This window comes from Callospermophilus lateralis, chromosome 7, assembly GCF_048772815.1.
Source record: "Callospermophilus lateralis isolate mCalLat2 chromosome 7, mCalLat2.hap1, whole genome shotgun sequence".
Taxonomy (NCBI): Eukaryota; Metazoa; Chordata; class Mammalia; order Rodentia; family Sciuridae; genus Callospermophilus; species Callospermophilus lateralis.
In genome coordinates, this window is record NC_135311.1 from 6,382,243 (window position 1) to 6,397,119 (window position 14,877).

The 14,877-nt window shown below is 50.6% G+C and overlaps 2 protein-coding genes across 5 annotated transcripts; one reads left to right on the top strand and one right to left on the bottom strand.

The window, feature by feature from the left end:
* Positions 1 to 27: 27 nt before the first annotated feature.
* On the bottom strand, positions 28 to 10,262 carry Shc1 (SHC adaptor protein 1). 4 transcript variants are annotated; one of them, XM_076862084.1, is made up of 13 exons: positions 10,121 to 10,262; positions 6,626 to 6,793; positions 5,989 to 6,059; positions 5,416 to 5,479; positions 5,179 to 5,298; positions 4,866 to 4,919; positions 4,633 to 4,684; positions 4,334 to 4,460; positions 3,244 to 3,442; positions 3,096 to 3,165; positions 2,882 to 3,016; positions 2,495 to 2,733; positions 28 to 1,651 (listed from the first exon to the last, which is right to left on the bottom strand). In XM_076862084.1, the coding sequence occupies exons 2-13, from the start codon at positions 6,788 to 6,790 to the stop codon at positions 1,523 to 1,525; spliced, it is 1,425 nt and encodes a 474-aa protein (XP_076718199.1). In that variant the 5' UTR covers positions 6,791 to 6,793; positions 10,121 to 10,262; the 3' UTR covers positions 28 to 1,522. The 4 variants fall into 4 exon arrangements, with proteins under 4 accessions (XP_076718199.1, XP_076718200.1, XP_076718198.1 ...); XM_076862085.1 differs by lacking the exon at positions 2,882 to 3,016; XM_076862083.1 differs by lacking the exon at positions 10,121 to 10,262 and having other exon boundaries at positions 2,882 to 3,013; positions 6,626 to 7,337.
* A 286-nt stretch (positions 10,263 to 10,548) lies between these two features.
* Positions 10,549 to 14,499, top strand: Cks1b (CDC28 protein kinase regulatory subunit 1B). Its single transcript, XM_076862086.1, has 3 exons — positions 10,549 to 10,674; positions 13,243 to 13,370; positions 13,976 to 14,499. Exons 1-3 carry the CDS (start codon positions 10,616 to 10,618, stop codon positions 14,026 to 14,028), a joined length of 240 nt encoding a protein of 79 aa, XP_076718201.1. The 5' UTR covers positions 10,549 to 10,615; the 3' UTR covers positions 14,029 to 14,499.
* Positions 14,500 to 14,877: the final 378 nt, after the last annotated feature.

The following is a 14,877-nucleotide window of genomic DNA, read 5'->3' on the forward strand; positions in this document are numbered from 1 at the left end:
GGCCTTCCGAGGTCTCAAACGCCGAGGTAAAAGAAATACGGACTTTAATGAAGACTTTCCCTTTGGTATAACTGAGACCCGTGGAAACATCCAAATAAAAAGAGGCAGCGGCCAGAATTTAACAGTGATCCTCCCGGATCCCCACGGCCTGGAGAGCCCGCAGGGCCGGTTTCCGTCCGTCTCACCAGGGTGGCGCCTAGAAAGTGCTCCACACCTGGAGGTTTTAAGCTACCACTTCGTGACATTGTACCAATACTCAGCCACACTTCCCAGCCTCATGGTAAGGGACCCAAACTCAGTCCCGAGACTAAATCAGTTTCTGCTGCAGGTCTTACATTAAAAAACAACAACAACAACAACAACAACAAAAATGCTGCCAGTCCTAGTTACCTCTGAGAAAAATGCCAATTGTAAAAGGACTTGGAAAAGTCAAAAGAGGTGATATATAAATGTAATCGATTATCATCATTTTGTGCTCAAAAGCCATGGAAAACAAGATTAGGAAAATAAATCTACAGCCCTAAAGTATATGCATATAAAGTAAAAACTGAATGCAGTTCCAAATCTACAGATAGTATTTAGGGATTGTCCAATGCCTTAGAGTCTTAATACCCCTGTTCCCGCCTCCACAAAACCCACCTGGGTCAGTTTACTGTATGTGCAGGAGGCCCAAATTCAGCCACCCGCACTGCCACAGCACTGCCACAGATGGGGAGGCAGGGTGGAGCTAAAGGACTTTGGCTGTAGAGTAAAACATGCATGCAACGGAGAAAAGGCGGAGCTTACGAAATGTATATACAGACCCCTTGTGGGGAGGGGCCCCGGCCAGGAGGCACTGAGCAGGGGAGGGGTCCAACTACCCCCTGGCCGGTAGGGGGGCTCTGGAGCAATCTCTAAGGGTTTTGTATCCCCAGGGAGAGGGGATACAGCTGCCAGCCCTGCCTCTGTTCTCTCATCCCAAACTGGAGGGATGTTGAACAAGAAGAGGGCAGGGTTCCAAAAGCCAAAAAGGTGTCAACACCCCTGTCCTTGAATTCAGGGGCCTCTTTGCATAAAATATCTTCAGACCTAGGAGATGGTCAAAGGCACAAAGTTTAAACACTAGGGCAGAGGGGGACTGAGAGGGGTCAGGGGTACCCTGAAGCCCAGGGTGGACCAGAGGTGTGATTTGTTTCCGCTTCCCCAGAAGGTTGACAGCTTTGCTGGGTTTATCACCACAGGGCATATTCCATTACAAGCACCTGCCTTCTTGAGGAAGGGAACATCAGATTGGCACAGGAAAGGCCCAGGCAAGGAGGCCACTCTGTACATTAATACTTTGGTGAGTTTGGGGAGAAGCAGGGCTCTACCCCAGGCTCCTGACAAATCCTCCCTCAGCTGGATACTAAACCCAGAGTCCAGACTACATCCAGCTCCTACCCAAGGCCAAGCCCCACAGAACACTCCCAAGTGAGTTCCTGAGAGTTAGGAAGGAAGGTGGAGGGGGTTGGAGAGCATCTTCTGGGAGAGAGGCTGGGAAGGATCACAGTTTCCGCTCCACAGGTTGCTGTAGACACAGTTCGCTGCCCGCAGAGATGATGGGCAAATGATTGTCCATGTGGTAGCTGATGAGATGACTGACACTCTCAAAGCGGTGATCCTTTGTCCGAACCTGTGAAGGAAAAGGGTCAGTTCAATGAAGAGTCCAGGAGACCTCTGCCCACAAGGTTGTAGAAGATGGAACAGTCAACAGGTCTGAGAAAGAAGAAGATTGGGGGGGGGGCAGAAAAGATGTCACCCCTAATCATTAAGGCTTTTCTACAAAGAACTGTATGGATGGGAATGCTTAGGTCAATTAACTGGGAAAAGGTGAAGGGGACACCAGTCCACAAATCGTGAAGCTGAAGGACCTGGAGGAAGTTGGCATGCTTAAGAGGAGGATATACCATACAAAAAAAAGCTGAGATTGCTGTAGAAAAGAAACCAAAGCTTTGAGGAGAAGGGGGACAATGGACTGATCCCTGAGTCCACAGGGAGCTGAGAAGGTCCCTAGCTCCTCTTACAAGAGGAAACTTGGCATCTAGCCTCTACCATCTAACACTGGACATCACAACCACTCCAGGGTGGTTTCCCTACAGGGGCTGGGGGTATAGCTCAGTTGGCAGAATACTTGCCTCACATACACAAGGCCCTGGGTTCGATCCCCAGCACCACAAAATAAAAAAGAAAAGAGGGGTGCAGATAAGTATCTTCTAGTTCTGACAGGCTTATGGTCTGGGGATTTGAGGACTGGCCAAGACTGGAAGAACACAGCTCAGACTTAAGGACATGAGAAAGGACGGAACTGTAAGCCACAGGAGAGGGATGCCAGGCACCTAGAGGAGCAGGGGAGGTCCACAGAGAGCTGCCAGCAGGGAAAGCACTAGAAAGCAATGAGGGAAGAAAGGAACAGGAATGCACAGAAGGACACTGTATCTCCCTTCTGCCCCGCCCCCTACAATTCTGCCACACTCACCACACCCTCAGGATCCACCAGAAGCAGGTGCTTGGGCTGCCCACTCTGCAGGCCAGTGAGCACGTACTGGCCAGGTGTGGTCGTGCTCTCTCGCACCAGGAAGTCCCCGTTGAGCTGAAGCAGCGCCTCTGCCTCCCGCCGATTCAGCTTCCCATGGAACCAGGGCTCCCCTCGGAGCTGTTCAGCCATGGACATGGACTGGGGTTGGGGAGGTACCCGAAGGGCATCTTCAAAGGGTTCTAGGGGATAGAGAGTTAGGTAGGTAGCTGGCCCAGCACTCACCTGGACCTAGACTGTCAGGAAAGGAAGCAAGAAAGCAGAGAGTGGATTGGCAGAAGAGGAGCACCCCAGCAGGAAGGTGGGGGATACAAAAACAGATACACTCACTCATATCAAAGAGGTCCCGGGGTACACTGCCATTGACAGCAGGATTGGGAGGCCCAGCCCCACCCCCTGCTTGCCGGGCCTTGTCTAGGTTCTGGACATTGACATAGGAGGGATCATCGAAGAGCTCTCTACCTGCTGAAGAAAGGGAGGCTCAATGTGACCCTGCCCTGCTCTTACACCCTTGGCTCTGCCCTCCTCAACCCCCGCTTTGTACCTGGGCAGGGGGGTGGAAGTGGTATCTGTTTACGGACTTCTGGGTCTCCCCCGGCAGACTGTCCAACAGGCTGCGGGGATAAAAATCAAGTGAGATCAGAGACCCTCACTCCTACTTGATCCCAGGCGCCTCCATCCAAATAACTTACCAGTGTAGCTCCCAGGTGGCTAGAGGTCTGGACACTGGGTGGAGTGGGGCGAGCAACTCCTGAAGGGGCTCCTTCCCGAAGCCTCATGTCTACCACCCCCCCTAGAGGGGGCTCCTTCCCCGGAAAGTCATTATAGTACTGATGGTCAGGTGGCTCTTCCTCCTCCTCATCCCAAGCGGAGCCATCAAAACCAGCCATCCTGAGAGAGACAGGACAAAGTGAGGAGATGGGTGTAAATGTGTGGTGGCTGGGGGGCCACACTAGGATAACAGAACAGTGGCCACGTATTGGGCATTTACTGTGGGTTGTGCCTAAGGTTGGGTGTTATAAACCCCATCATTTCATCCTCCTGGCAACCCTGTAACCTGATACATCTCCTTCCCTAACTCTGCAAAATGAGGAAAATGAGAATCAGAGGTGAAAAGATTTCCCTGAGGACTCACAACTAAGAGGGAGTACAGCAGAGATTTAAATTTAAATTTAAACAAATAATAATTTAAATAATTTATTAAATTATTATTTGTTTAAATTCAGGTTTGACTATAAAGCAAGTTTGAATATTAAGCTATGCCCTCGATTATTACAGTGTCTCCCAGGAGAGATGGGAAGCACTATGTAGCAGGGTGGGGCTGCTCCAAAATGGTTCAACCTCTCCAAAGACAACCTACTGGCCTCCTGCTAATCCCATGGAGCCTGATGCAGGAAAAGCAGGGATCTCAAAAAAGGAGAGAGAGCCTCCCAGTCCAAACTCTTGGTGGCTGTTAGAGGCAGAAAACAAAGGACGGAGAGGCAGGCAATGATGGGGATGGGCCAGAAGCAAGGAGACTGGAAAGAGAGAAGTCCACCACAGAGAAAGAGACACCGTTGGGAGGAGCGGAAACGCAGCACCACCATGGGAAAGAGGAGGCAGACTGGTCTTGCAGCAGCCAAGGCCTCAAAAGACTTTCCTGATGGGCCACCAGAAACATAAGAATGGCAGGAAGTGCAAAGCAGGGGCCACAGGTTATTTCCTTCCCTGAACCTTTCAGAGCTCAAGTGTGGGAGGAGCAGACCCACTTTTCCATTCGCAGTCTGGGGCCCGCTGGCTCACCTGTCATGAGGGGTGACTAGCTTGGGTGGGTTCCTGAGGTATTGTTTGAAGCGCAACTCGAAGGCCTGGCCAATAGTGCTGATGACATCCTGGGCGAGCCCTTCTGGACACTCCAGTATGTGGCAGGCTGGGGGCACAGCAGAGGCCGTCAGTAAGCTCGAAGAAGGTGTGGACAGGGCCCCCATCCTCCCAGTAGAGCCCCTATCAGTTCCTCTTAGAGCACAAAAGGATAACCCCAGGTCCTGCTCACCTTCCTTACTGACAGCCGGCCCCACCCAGTGCTCCCCACCACGCCTCACCTCTCTGATTCACAGGGTCTTTGGCAACATAGGCGACATACTCAGCAGTGTCCTGGGGTGGAGAGAGTCAGAAGAAGCTAGTTAGCTAAATGTTACAGCTCCATCCTGGCCCTAAGATTCAGTCCTTTTCAGATATTCCCACAATTCTAGCACCCCACTTCTCGAGCCAATGCCTTCCCAATCCCTAGCCCTTTACTTTTCTCCCCCAACCTTTACTCTGTTCCCCAACTCACCGGATCCCCGCCGGACGCAAATGAGATAGACTGCATGTGGTGGTTGGCAATGATCTGAGGGTTAGGGCAGGGGACAGAGGAGGAAGGGAACGATGTGTCAGGCAGCCTCAGGACTCTCATATGCCCCTACCCCTGGCCCAGAACCCTGGAGTCCAAGTCTCTTTCTCTTGGCTTCTTACCCCATGTCCTCCTAATTCTTCCTTCCCTACAATCCTGCTGCCTCCACATCCTCTCACCTAGTTTTGGTCTCATCCCTAGATCTCCCTTGGCCCTCCCCTCAGTGTTTCTGGTCCCCCTGCTCCACATCACCAACCTGTTTGCAGTCTGCGGCCATGAGATTGAGGCTGCTGGTGGAGACGGTGAGAGTGATTGGCATTCCAGCAAATTTCAGGTTACTCCTCCCCAGGATAGAACTGAGTGGGCGACTGCAGGGCTAGGGAAGGGCCCAGAGTCTCAGAGGGCACCCACACCAGGAGAGCAAACTCCTGCCTCAGCCTTCTCCCACACGTTCCGCCCCTCCACGCCTCCCAGCCCCGCTGACCCCACATACCTTTCTCCTCCTTGTTGCCCCCTTAGCACCCGGCACAGCCTCACACACCAGACTGATGGCCTCCCTGGGGAAAGAGGGGTACTCAGACCCACAGCATGCCTCCCATCCAGCTGGGGCTGCCACGGAGCTGGGGGAGGGGAAAGCCAGGCCAGACTCCCAGGGCACTCCAGGCTCTTTGTCGTGGTGGATTGAATTAAGGGCCTTTAATATTTGATGACACTGAAGGCCGCTTCCTGGCTGATTGAGTTAGAACCTCAATGGGTATCACCCCACCTCTTCCCAGCTACCAAATGTCCCATTCCCTAGCCAAAGGCAGCAGCAACCTTCCATCAATTTCCATTTTCTAGTTCAACTCGACCAACTGTTTCTGCCACCTTCCCCACAACCCCCAAGACTAGGTAGGCAAGGAGGTGCCACGCCAGAGTTGCCTCTTTGCATTCAGACTTAACTCCCCTAACTTTCCCTCAATCCTCTTCACCACCCGAAGCCACCACTAGCGCCACCACCAAGTGTCCCCCTTCCCGTGGCCTCACAATCCTAGGACTTCCACAGTGCACACCACTCCCCACTAACCTGGTGACCTGAGTCCGGGTATTGAAGTCAAGGGCACGCATCGACTGCAGGACCTCCACACAGCCCATGTACTAAGGGACGGAGGGGAGGACCACAGGTCAGCAGCCTCCCCACCCGCTTCCCACAGAGCCCTAAGGCTTTCCTACATAATCCCTAAGGGAAGTAAGGCTGAAGTAGTCTGCCCACTACTTATGGTTACAACCCACCAAGCACAATCCACGGAAAACATGGAGAAAGAGAAAGGGCCAAGCTAGGAGGGCCTCGTGCACTGGGGGAATCTGGAGGGCAGTGACAGGACTGGGTGGGATGCTTTGACATCTCTAGAAAAGGAGAGGAGTCTGGAGAGGAGAATCAAGAAGTCACTCATTCCCACACTTACTGAGAGCCTCTTGATATGCCAGGCATTGTGCTAAGCAGGGTGGGGACAGTGGGGGGACAGTGTCCAAAGAAGGAAGGGGGCCCTGGCAGAAATTTTCCCAGATGGGAAGGGAAGGGGAAGAGAATCAGAGAAGGGGCAAGAAAGGTTTCCGAAACAGAGGGTGCTGGTGGAGAAGAGGAAGGGAGCCCAGCACAGCTGGAGTGAGCAGAGGAACCGCAGGGGGTGTGGGAGGGAGTGGAAGGGAGGATGTTCACTCACCCGAACCAAGTAGGAAACCCCGGGTCCCATGACTTTGTCGTTGGGATGCAGCCAGCCCCTCGTGGGCTTATTGACAAAGCTCCCGTGGCGGGTCCACTCCTCGCCCCCCAGCTGGCCCCCTTCCACCCGAGTCCTGCGCCCGCCGCCTCCACTCAGCTTGTTCATGTCCTGGAGGAGGGGCAGGGGGCCTGAGTCTGGCATGGCTGCCCCTGTGATCCCCTCCCCATCCTCGGCTGCCCTTCCAGTCTCCCCCTTAGACCCCAGGCGTCCCCCAGCAGGGTTGGCCAGCTTCAGGTTGCTCATCCGGGGAAAGAAGGAGCACAGGGTAGTGGGACTGTCGTCCCCAGGCAGAGGAGGCAGGATGGGCCCCAGAGATGAAGCTGATGGGGAAGGTAGCTCCTCCGGGGGGGTGGACCCTGAAGCCCCCTCCTCCAGCGATGACAGAGACTCATTCCGAAGTGGGTTGTACTTGGGCTTGGGGGGCAGGAGATCCATGGCTGGAGTTAGAGGGGGGCTGCTGCCCAGCCCGGCCCCCCTGCCAGTTCGGGCAAGGGGGCCAGGCAGGGGGCATCCCCAGGCCCTTAGCCTGGCTGAACCTCTATGGCCCAGGAGTCACAGGGGTCCTGGGGCAGGAGAAGGATAAGTGATTTCCATTCCCCCAGGTCAGACCCAGACAGTTTCGGGGCCCATCCCCACCAGCGTGGAGCCTCTTCTCTGGCTAAGACGAGAATAGGCTGGACCCGGAGCTGCCTGGCTCCTCCCCAGAGGCGGGGAACTAAGGAGAGAGACCAATCCCAAGGACAGTGCTGACTCACAGGCTCAGAGGGGCTGAGCTCCCCCAACCACCGCCCCAACCTAGAACTCCTGCTAGGGTAAAGCTAGCGACACCCTTCCCCTGCGCAGTGTAGGGCAGCAACTAGTAATCTGGAGAGGAGGAAAGTGGAGGTGGAAGGGAAAGATGGAGGAGTAGGGAGGAAAGGAAGGAGATAAGAGGAAGTCTGGATCAATCCAAACCGGACATGGGCAGGCAAAAGAGATCAGGAAACCAGGGGAGGCTAGCGGGGAATGAGGGAGGAAACAGACAGCTGGGGGTGGAAAGGGAGGGGATCCCGGGACTCAGCATTTCCCTTCCTGTCCAGGTTGAACACACATTCCCCCATCCTCCAGCCCAGGCCACCTCCCACCACTACCATACACAGGGGGGTAGTGGCCCCGGGGAGCCTGGGCCATTAACATCCTTTGCTACAACAGCTGTGGACTGGGGAGAGGGAAACGGGGACAGGAAGGAAGTGGTCCCAGTGGATGCAGCAGGGGCCTAGCCGGTGGACAAGGCTGGTGAAGTAAGTGAAATAAAGTCCAACCTGGGTAATGCCTCAGGGAGCTACAAGGCAAGAACTCCATCAAGAGGATATGTTCAAGCCTCTTTCTCTATGCATGGCGCCTACCAACCAAGGAACAATGGCCCACGGTCAAGCACTGTTCTGCCCCATTTCCAAGAGACCATTAGCAAAGTAAAATAATAAAGGTAAGAAAGGAGGATCAGAGCACTAAGACCAAGGTCAACCCCTTGGGCCTGCCAGGTACACCCAGACCCCTCCTCTTGCAGGGCTTTCAACCTCACCAAAGTGTCCCTCACACTAGGGGAGAGGTCTGGCAAGGGAAGGTGGGAGAATGAAAGTTCCCAAAGAGAAATACAGGCTACAGACCACTATAGATAGAGTGGTAGCAAGACAAATCTGTGTCAATAAGGACAGGAGAAAGGGGTGCCAAAAGATGAGCTGAGGCTGGACTCAAGGAACAGTCCCAAGCCTATTCCTGCCACCCACAACTTCCTGCCGCAGTTCTGCTTGAGGCCATAAAGGAAGTTGGAAAGTGACCAAAATACAAGTAGTAAAAGATACATCTTCCCCCAGGCTCATCTCAGCATAACCCTTAGGTTTGCTTCAGAGGATTAAAACAATCTATATGAGTGAAATGATTAACACTAGTAGTACTTAAAGTATGTCAAGTACCTTGCTTAACTCTCTGATTCCCTCAGTTCTCATCCCCCAGAGCCATGTCACTGCATTACCCCACTCCTGAGAAGGAATTCTATTATCCATTTGCTAAGGCCTCAGCTCTCAAACAGAGAATGAGGGGCTTCATGCTTCCAACACACACACACACACACACACACACAACCAGTATGTCCTCATCTTTAGAGATGAAGTGCTGTGTGAGACTGCAAGATCCAGAGATGGGAATGACCCAAAAGGTGTGGCCACTTGGAGGAAAAAAGGATGACTCCTGAAATTTGCACAGGGAGAAAGAAAATTGCCTGCTGGAGGTCCAGGCGATTGGGTATGTGAGGCAAAAAGCGCGTGTTGCTTCTTTGGCCAGCAAAGAGGAGGAAGGAGGGCGGAAAGTAGCAGGAAATGGCGAGGGCCTCTGGAATGTCTCCAGCTAGGAAGGCTGCAAACGGAGCCAGGACCAGAACTGAATGCCCAGACCACAGCTTTGCCCAGGGGGAGGGGAAGACCCAGAGAAGGAGGACTGAGGGGTCCCTTAAAAACCACGAAATGGACACTAGTCGCTTCTCCGGGCTCCAAACCACCATTCCCGGGTGGAGGGAAACTTTGGCTCCCGTTGGCCCCCAGGGCCGCCACCAACAACCCGCCGCCCCACCCCGCCTTGGGCAGGAAGACCTCAGCGGTTTGCTGGTCCTAGGAAGGAAAATTCTGAGCAAGTGTCTCTCCCACTCTCCTACCAAACCCCAGGTCCAGCGCCCCTCCAGTGGACCCACACCTGGAGGATCTACTTGAAGGTAAGGGCAGAGAAGCCGGCCGCCTCTAGTCTCCCCTCCCAGCCGGGATGGGGACTTCGACTTTCCACCTGGAGGAGCACGAGCGTCAGGAAACTGAGCCCGAGGCCCAGAGAGAGGAAGGACAGGGCAATGTAAGCGGGCGACTGAGACAAGCTCTGCAGGCGACGACCTGGGTCCCCAGGGATCAATCTCTTAAGGGGGCGTGGGCCCCTAGACGCGCGCCTCAGATTTCTAGACAGCCAAGCTTCGGGACGGCCGACGTGGACTACGGAAGGGGCGGAGCCCCCGGAGGGGGCGGAACCCCCGAGTCACAGCTTCAGTAAGGTAATCCTTTGAGGAGCAAGCCTTTGCCCTTTCGGAACCTAGGCTTTGACAGACAGGAATTAGCGGAGAGTCGCTGTGAAGAGGCGGAGTTTTGGAGAAGTGGACGGACTAAAGAAGGGTTTCTTGTAGTAGGGTTAGAAGCACGCCTGGGGGTGGGACTTCCAGGAAAGCTGGACGACAGGGTGGAGTCACGACAATAAAAGACAAGTCGGGGTTCGGGGAGACCCCAGAAATTGGGAGGTAGGACTTCCGGGGAGGGGGTCTCAGGAGGCGGGGCTTACAAATGACGACCGGAAGTGGGGTCCCGGGAGAGGGGTTCCGGGGTGGAGGAGTGGGTCGCCTAACGAGTAAAAAAAGTCAAGACTCACCAGGGCCTCATGGAGTCTCCGCACCGCACCGCGGGCCAGTCTGGTTGCGGATCACGCCACTGCCTGCTTAAGTCGCCGCTCTAACTTTCTCCCCGGCCCGGCCTCCCCGGAGAAACTTTATTACACTCACTTCCGGCCTCACTAACCCTTGACCCTCTACCTCACGGTCCCTCCTCACCCGTCCCACTTTCCCGAACCAGCCAATGGCAACGCGAGAATGCTCATGGAGCAGTGATAGCCAATAAGATGCTTATTTTTGACCCCAGCTTGTTCTTCGGGAATGTGAGAATTGCACTCCAATAAGGACTCGAGGAGAAGCAAATCTAAGCCAATAGGAGGGTTCAAGGTGGAGTTGTCCCGCCTTAAGCCAAACGGACCAATAGGAAGTGCGGGCGGTGTGTTTGAAAGCGAGGCCAAAGAGGGTGGGAGCGCGTGCTGCTGGGAGTTGTTTAGAGGTTGGCGGCGCGGTGTTGGAGGCCCGCAGGCAGAGCGATCATGTCGCACAAACAGATTTACTATTCGGACAAATACGACGACGAGGAATTCGAGTACCGGTTAGTGCCCGCGCGGGAGCCGTTAGCGAGGTTGTGAGCCTTGACAAATGAGGGCCAGAGGAGTTAGTCACGTACTGAGGCGACAGGATCGGCGCATGCGCGTGAGATTAACGGGATGGGTGTGCGATTGGAAGTGTAAGGCGCGTGCGCGAAGGGTGGGGGGCTATCGTACAACAATGAAGTGGAATTTGAAATCAGCCCTCTGTTAATTGCTAGCGTGGTTAGAGCGCTGACCGCCTTCACCCTTCGGGGCTTCTGGGTCATTCTCACGATTTTATTGGGCAGGTGGTTGTTAGACACCGTTCCTAATTGCACGTATCGCATTCACCAAGTACCTAACGAGAGAAGCTGACAAAAGCGGAGCTGGAATTTCCCTTGCGTCCTCAATGCTTGCGGAGTTATGAGAGAATTTGAGTGTTGTTTATTCACGGAAAAGGAAAGGGGTGTGGTTGTCTGGCTTGTGTTAGGAAGGGGACTTAGAAGAACGGTGGGGAACAAAAATGGGCGAAGAACACAGCAAGTACCCAGTATGGGCCTAGTAGATGCCCTTCACTTGAACAATTATGGAGCGCTTAAAGGTTTCAGGTGTGCTAAAGTGCAAGAGTAAGACATGGTCTCCGCTCACAAACTTAAAGATCTGGAGGCTACCGACAAACTCCAGGCTGTGTTGGAGCTCCGGACAGGGTGTGGTGGTGGTGGTGGTGGTGGTGGTGGTGGTGGTGGTGGTGGTGGTGGTATACAGAACTTTCCAAGAAGAGGGAAGGCAGCTAACTGCCTTGGATGAGAATAGGAACGTAGAATTAGGAAAAGGAAAATACCTTTTGACCGAAAGGCTTAGAAGATACTGGATATCCATCTGCCAAGGATGGTGAAGAAAATAGCCTTACATTGGATGCAGCATTTGGATTTGATAAAATCTAAATCTATAATAATTCTGCATTGGAAAATGAAGAAAGACAAAGGATTCTACAAATATTGGCATTACACCAATCTGTATTCATTGTAATACTTAAAACAACTTCCTCCACCAGTAGTGCACACCTGTAATCCCAGCTTCTTGGGAAGCTGAGGCAGGAGGCAGTCACAGTTTACTGAGAAAGAAAATTCTGTAAATTAGTGATATCCTGGCTCAAAAAATAAAAAGGACTGAGGATGTTGCTCAGTAGTAAGGTGCCTCTGGGTTCAATCCCCAGTACAAAATAAATAAATACAACTTCCTAGTTTGTATCTTATCCCCTTCTCAATTTTAGAGCAGAAAGTGAAAATCTGCTCTTTTCTGTCTTTTCACCCAGCCTAGTTTAGGGCTTTGTACACTTGGGGAATTATGAGAGAGTTTGGTTTGAGTGTTGTTTGGTATTTGTTGACAAATACATAACCATCGTTTTTGTTTTTTTCCTTTTTTTTTTTAACATAACCATCTTTATGTCCCCCCCCAAAAAAAAAAATCTTGAATCCAGTTAACTTTGTCATTCTCAGCCGCTTTCTACATCCGAACTATTAAATATAAACTCTGTGCCAGGCATGGTGATACACACCCAAAATCCCAATGATTAAGGAGAATGAAGCAGGAGGACTGCAAGTTCTAGCTCAGCCTGGGCAACTTAGCAAGATTCTGTCTCAAAATGAAAATAAAAAGGGCTGGGGATGTAGTTCAATGGTAAAGTATCCCTGGGTTCAATCCCCAGTATTACACACACACACACATACACACAAAAGGTTATAGCAAAATATTTGCACAGCCAAGAATAAATCACTAATTTCATCCCCCAAAAGATGTAACTCTTAGCAGCTTAGCTGTGGCATTTTGGTTTAAGTTTTTTTGTCTATATAATCAAGCCAAATTTTGTGTCTGGGACTTGTTAGAATGTAAACTATTTTCAGACATTTAGATAAGAATTATCTTTTTTTGGTGGTTTTGCAGTACTGGGGGTCTTGCACATGCTAGGCAATCACTATACCATCTGAGCTACACCCCCAGCCCTGTCTTTTGGGGGAAAAACTCTTATTAGTAGCACAGAGGGAGCACTTATACTCAACATGCTTAATGAAAATATACTATCTGCTTTAATCTGATTCAGATCAGAATAATAAATTTCTTTGCATAAAGAGAGATACCTTTGGTCTGGAAAGCATGGAGTTCCCCAAATCTGATGGCATATCCCTTCACAGTTAGGAAAATTAGTGTTATTTACATTTTATTCATTATGATGACTCTTCTACACAACACTTTATGACAGCCCTTTCTTCTCCACAAAGTAACTTCTGTCCCTTCCTTGCCAATCCTGCTTAAAACCCACCTGTAGCTATTAACACTGTACTCTTGTGGGACTCCCATTGTATTGTGGGTAATCAACAGAAGACTATAAGGACCATGAAGGCAGAAAATACCTCTCAACAGTGCCTGGAAATTAGGTGCTTACACTGGTGTGTCCATCTACAACTTAAAAAAAAAAAAAAATACAAATTAAAAAAATTATTTTCTTCTTTGTCTCTGTATACATGCACTTCTCTGACAAACTGTACCCAGTACTAACACTAATTCCCCATTTCCCCATATTTCTGTTACAGGCATGTCATGTTGCCCAAGGACATAGCCAAACTGGTCCCTAAAACCCATTTGATGTCTGAATCTGAATGGAGGAATCTTGGAGTTCAGCAGAGTCAGGGATGGGTTCATTATATGATCCATGAACCAGGTCAGTGCAATGGCTAAAAACAACTGCATAGAAGAACTTCTACAGTGAGAGAATGAAAGAATAAGATTGCATAACCCAAAGCAAATAGAGTAGAAGAGAATGATTTACTGAGTTCTTTCCCCTAACTATCTAAACAAACTTGAATGACCAAAAATAAGAGGAAGGGTAAAATATCTGAAAAGTTCAGAGATAACCTGCTACCTATAAACCTTTAATTTAGTTAGCAGGTACTTTTATTATTATTTTTAAGGCCACATATATCCTAGTTTTGGTCCTTGCTTGGTTCACCATCAGAAAGCAAATTCGTGGATGTGTTCCAAATAAGCAGAGGAAATTATATTTCTTGATAAGACACCAGACACCCAACTGCCAGGCAAAACTAATAAAGGACACCCCAGGGCTGTATAAACACAGCAAAAACTGATATTAACGGTTCTCGTTTTGGCAGTCAGGCCAGACTTCTGGGTCTGCTTCTAAGACCATATGCTTACATCTTAATTTAATTATAAAGATCTGAGTGGGTGATAGCTAGCCAGTGGTGGGATGCACTATAGGTTGTACATAGGATGGTGTGAGCTTTTCTCAGATTTCACTCACTCTTTCAGAACCTCACATCTTGCTGTTCCGTCGGCCGCTACCCAAGAAGCCAAAGAAATGAAGCTGGCGAGCCACTTTGCAGCCTTGAGCTTTACCCAGCTGTCCCTACTTTCTGACATCTTTCTGATAATGTGATTATGTTGCCTTCTTGTTTTCCACTTTGATATTTAAAGGATATTCAATCCACTGTTTGAATGTGCTGGTGACTGCTTTGCTTGTGGAATAGAGCCACTGCTGCCTTGCCAGATGAGTGCTCTGTGGACCACAGCCTTAGCTGGGTGTGTCCCCAGAAGCCACAGTGTGCTCTGTATCCAGCAGAACACACTTGGCAGATGGAGGGAGCATCTAAGAATCAGACCACGGCTGTTACAGGGATTGTGTGAACTTGCCGTTTTAGTTTTTTTCCTGCTGGGTGTTGTATGTATGGTGACTTATGGATTTATGTTTCAATGTATTGGAAATTTTCCATTTTATTTGAGAAATCTGTTCCATGTTAAAAACCTTGATTAAAGAGGAAGTTTTTATAATCTAATTCTGTGATTGTAAGGCTTTTTTCCCCTACTCTTATGGTGACCATTATAAGTCAATATTGTGGTTATAATTATATGCCCTTCAGTTTGATAATGAAACTCGGCTCTGCAATAATGAGGTTTATTTGAGCATTCGGGTAATCTACTTTAAGCAGACTTGCTGTCAAACATCTGCTAAAATATATTTCATTCTAACTATAAGACTGAGACAGGTAGAAGTTATATAGGGACAGCCCCATCTCATCAAAACAAATAAGCTGTTTCATACAGTCAGGGGTGCTTCCTTTAACATGGTCCCAATATTTGAAGGGCACACAGGGTTAAGAGAAGAGGCTGTCAACCAGAGACTACTTTGTGCTTTCATTCCTGCCTAAAACTGG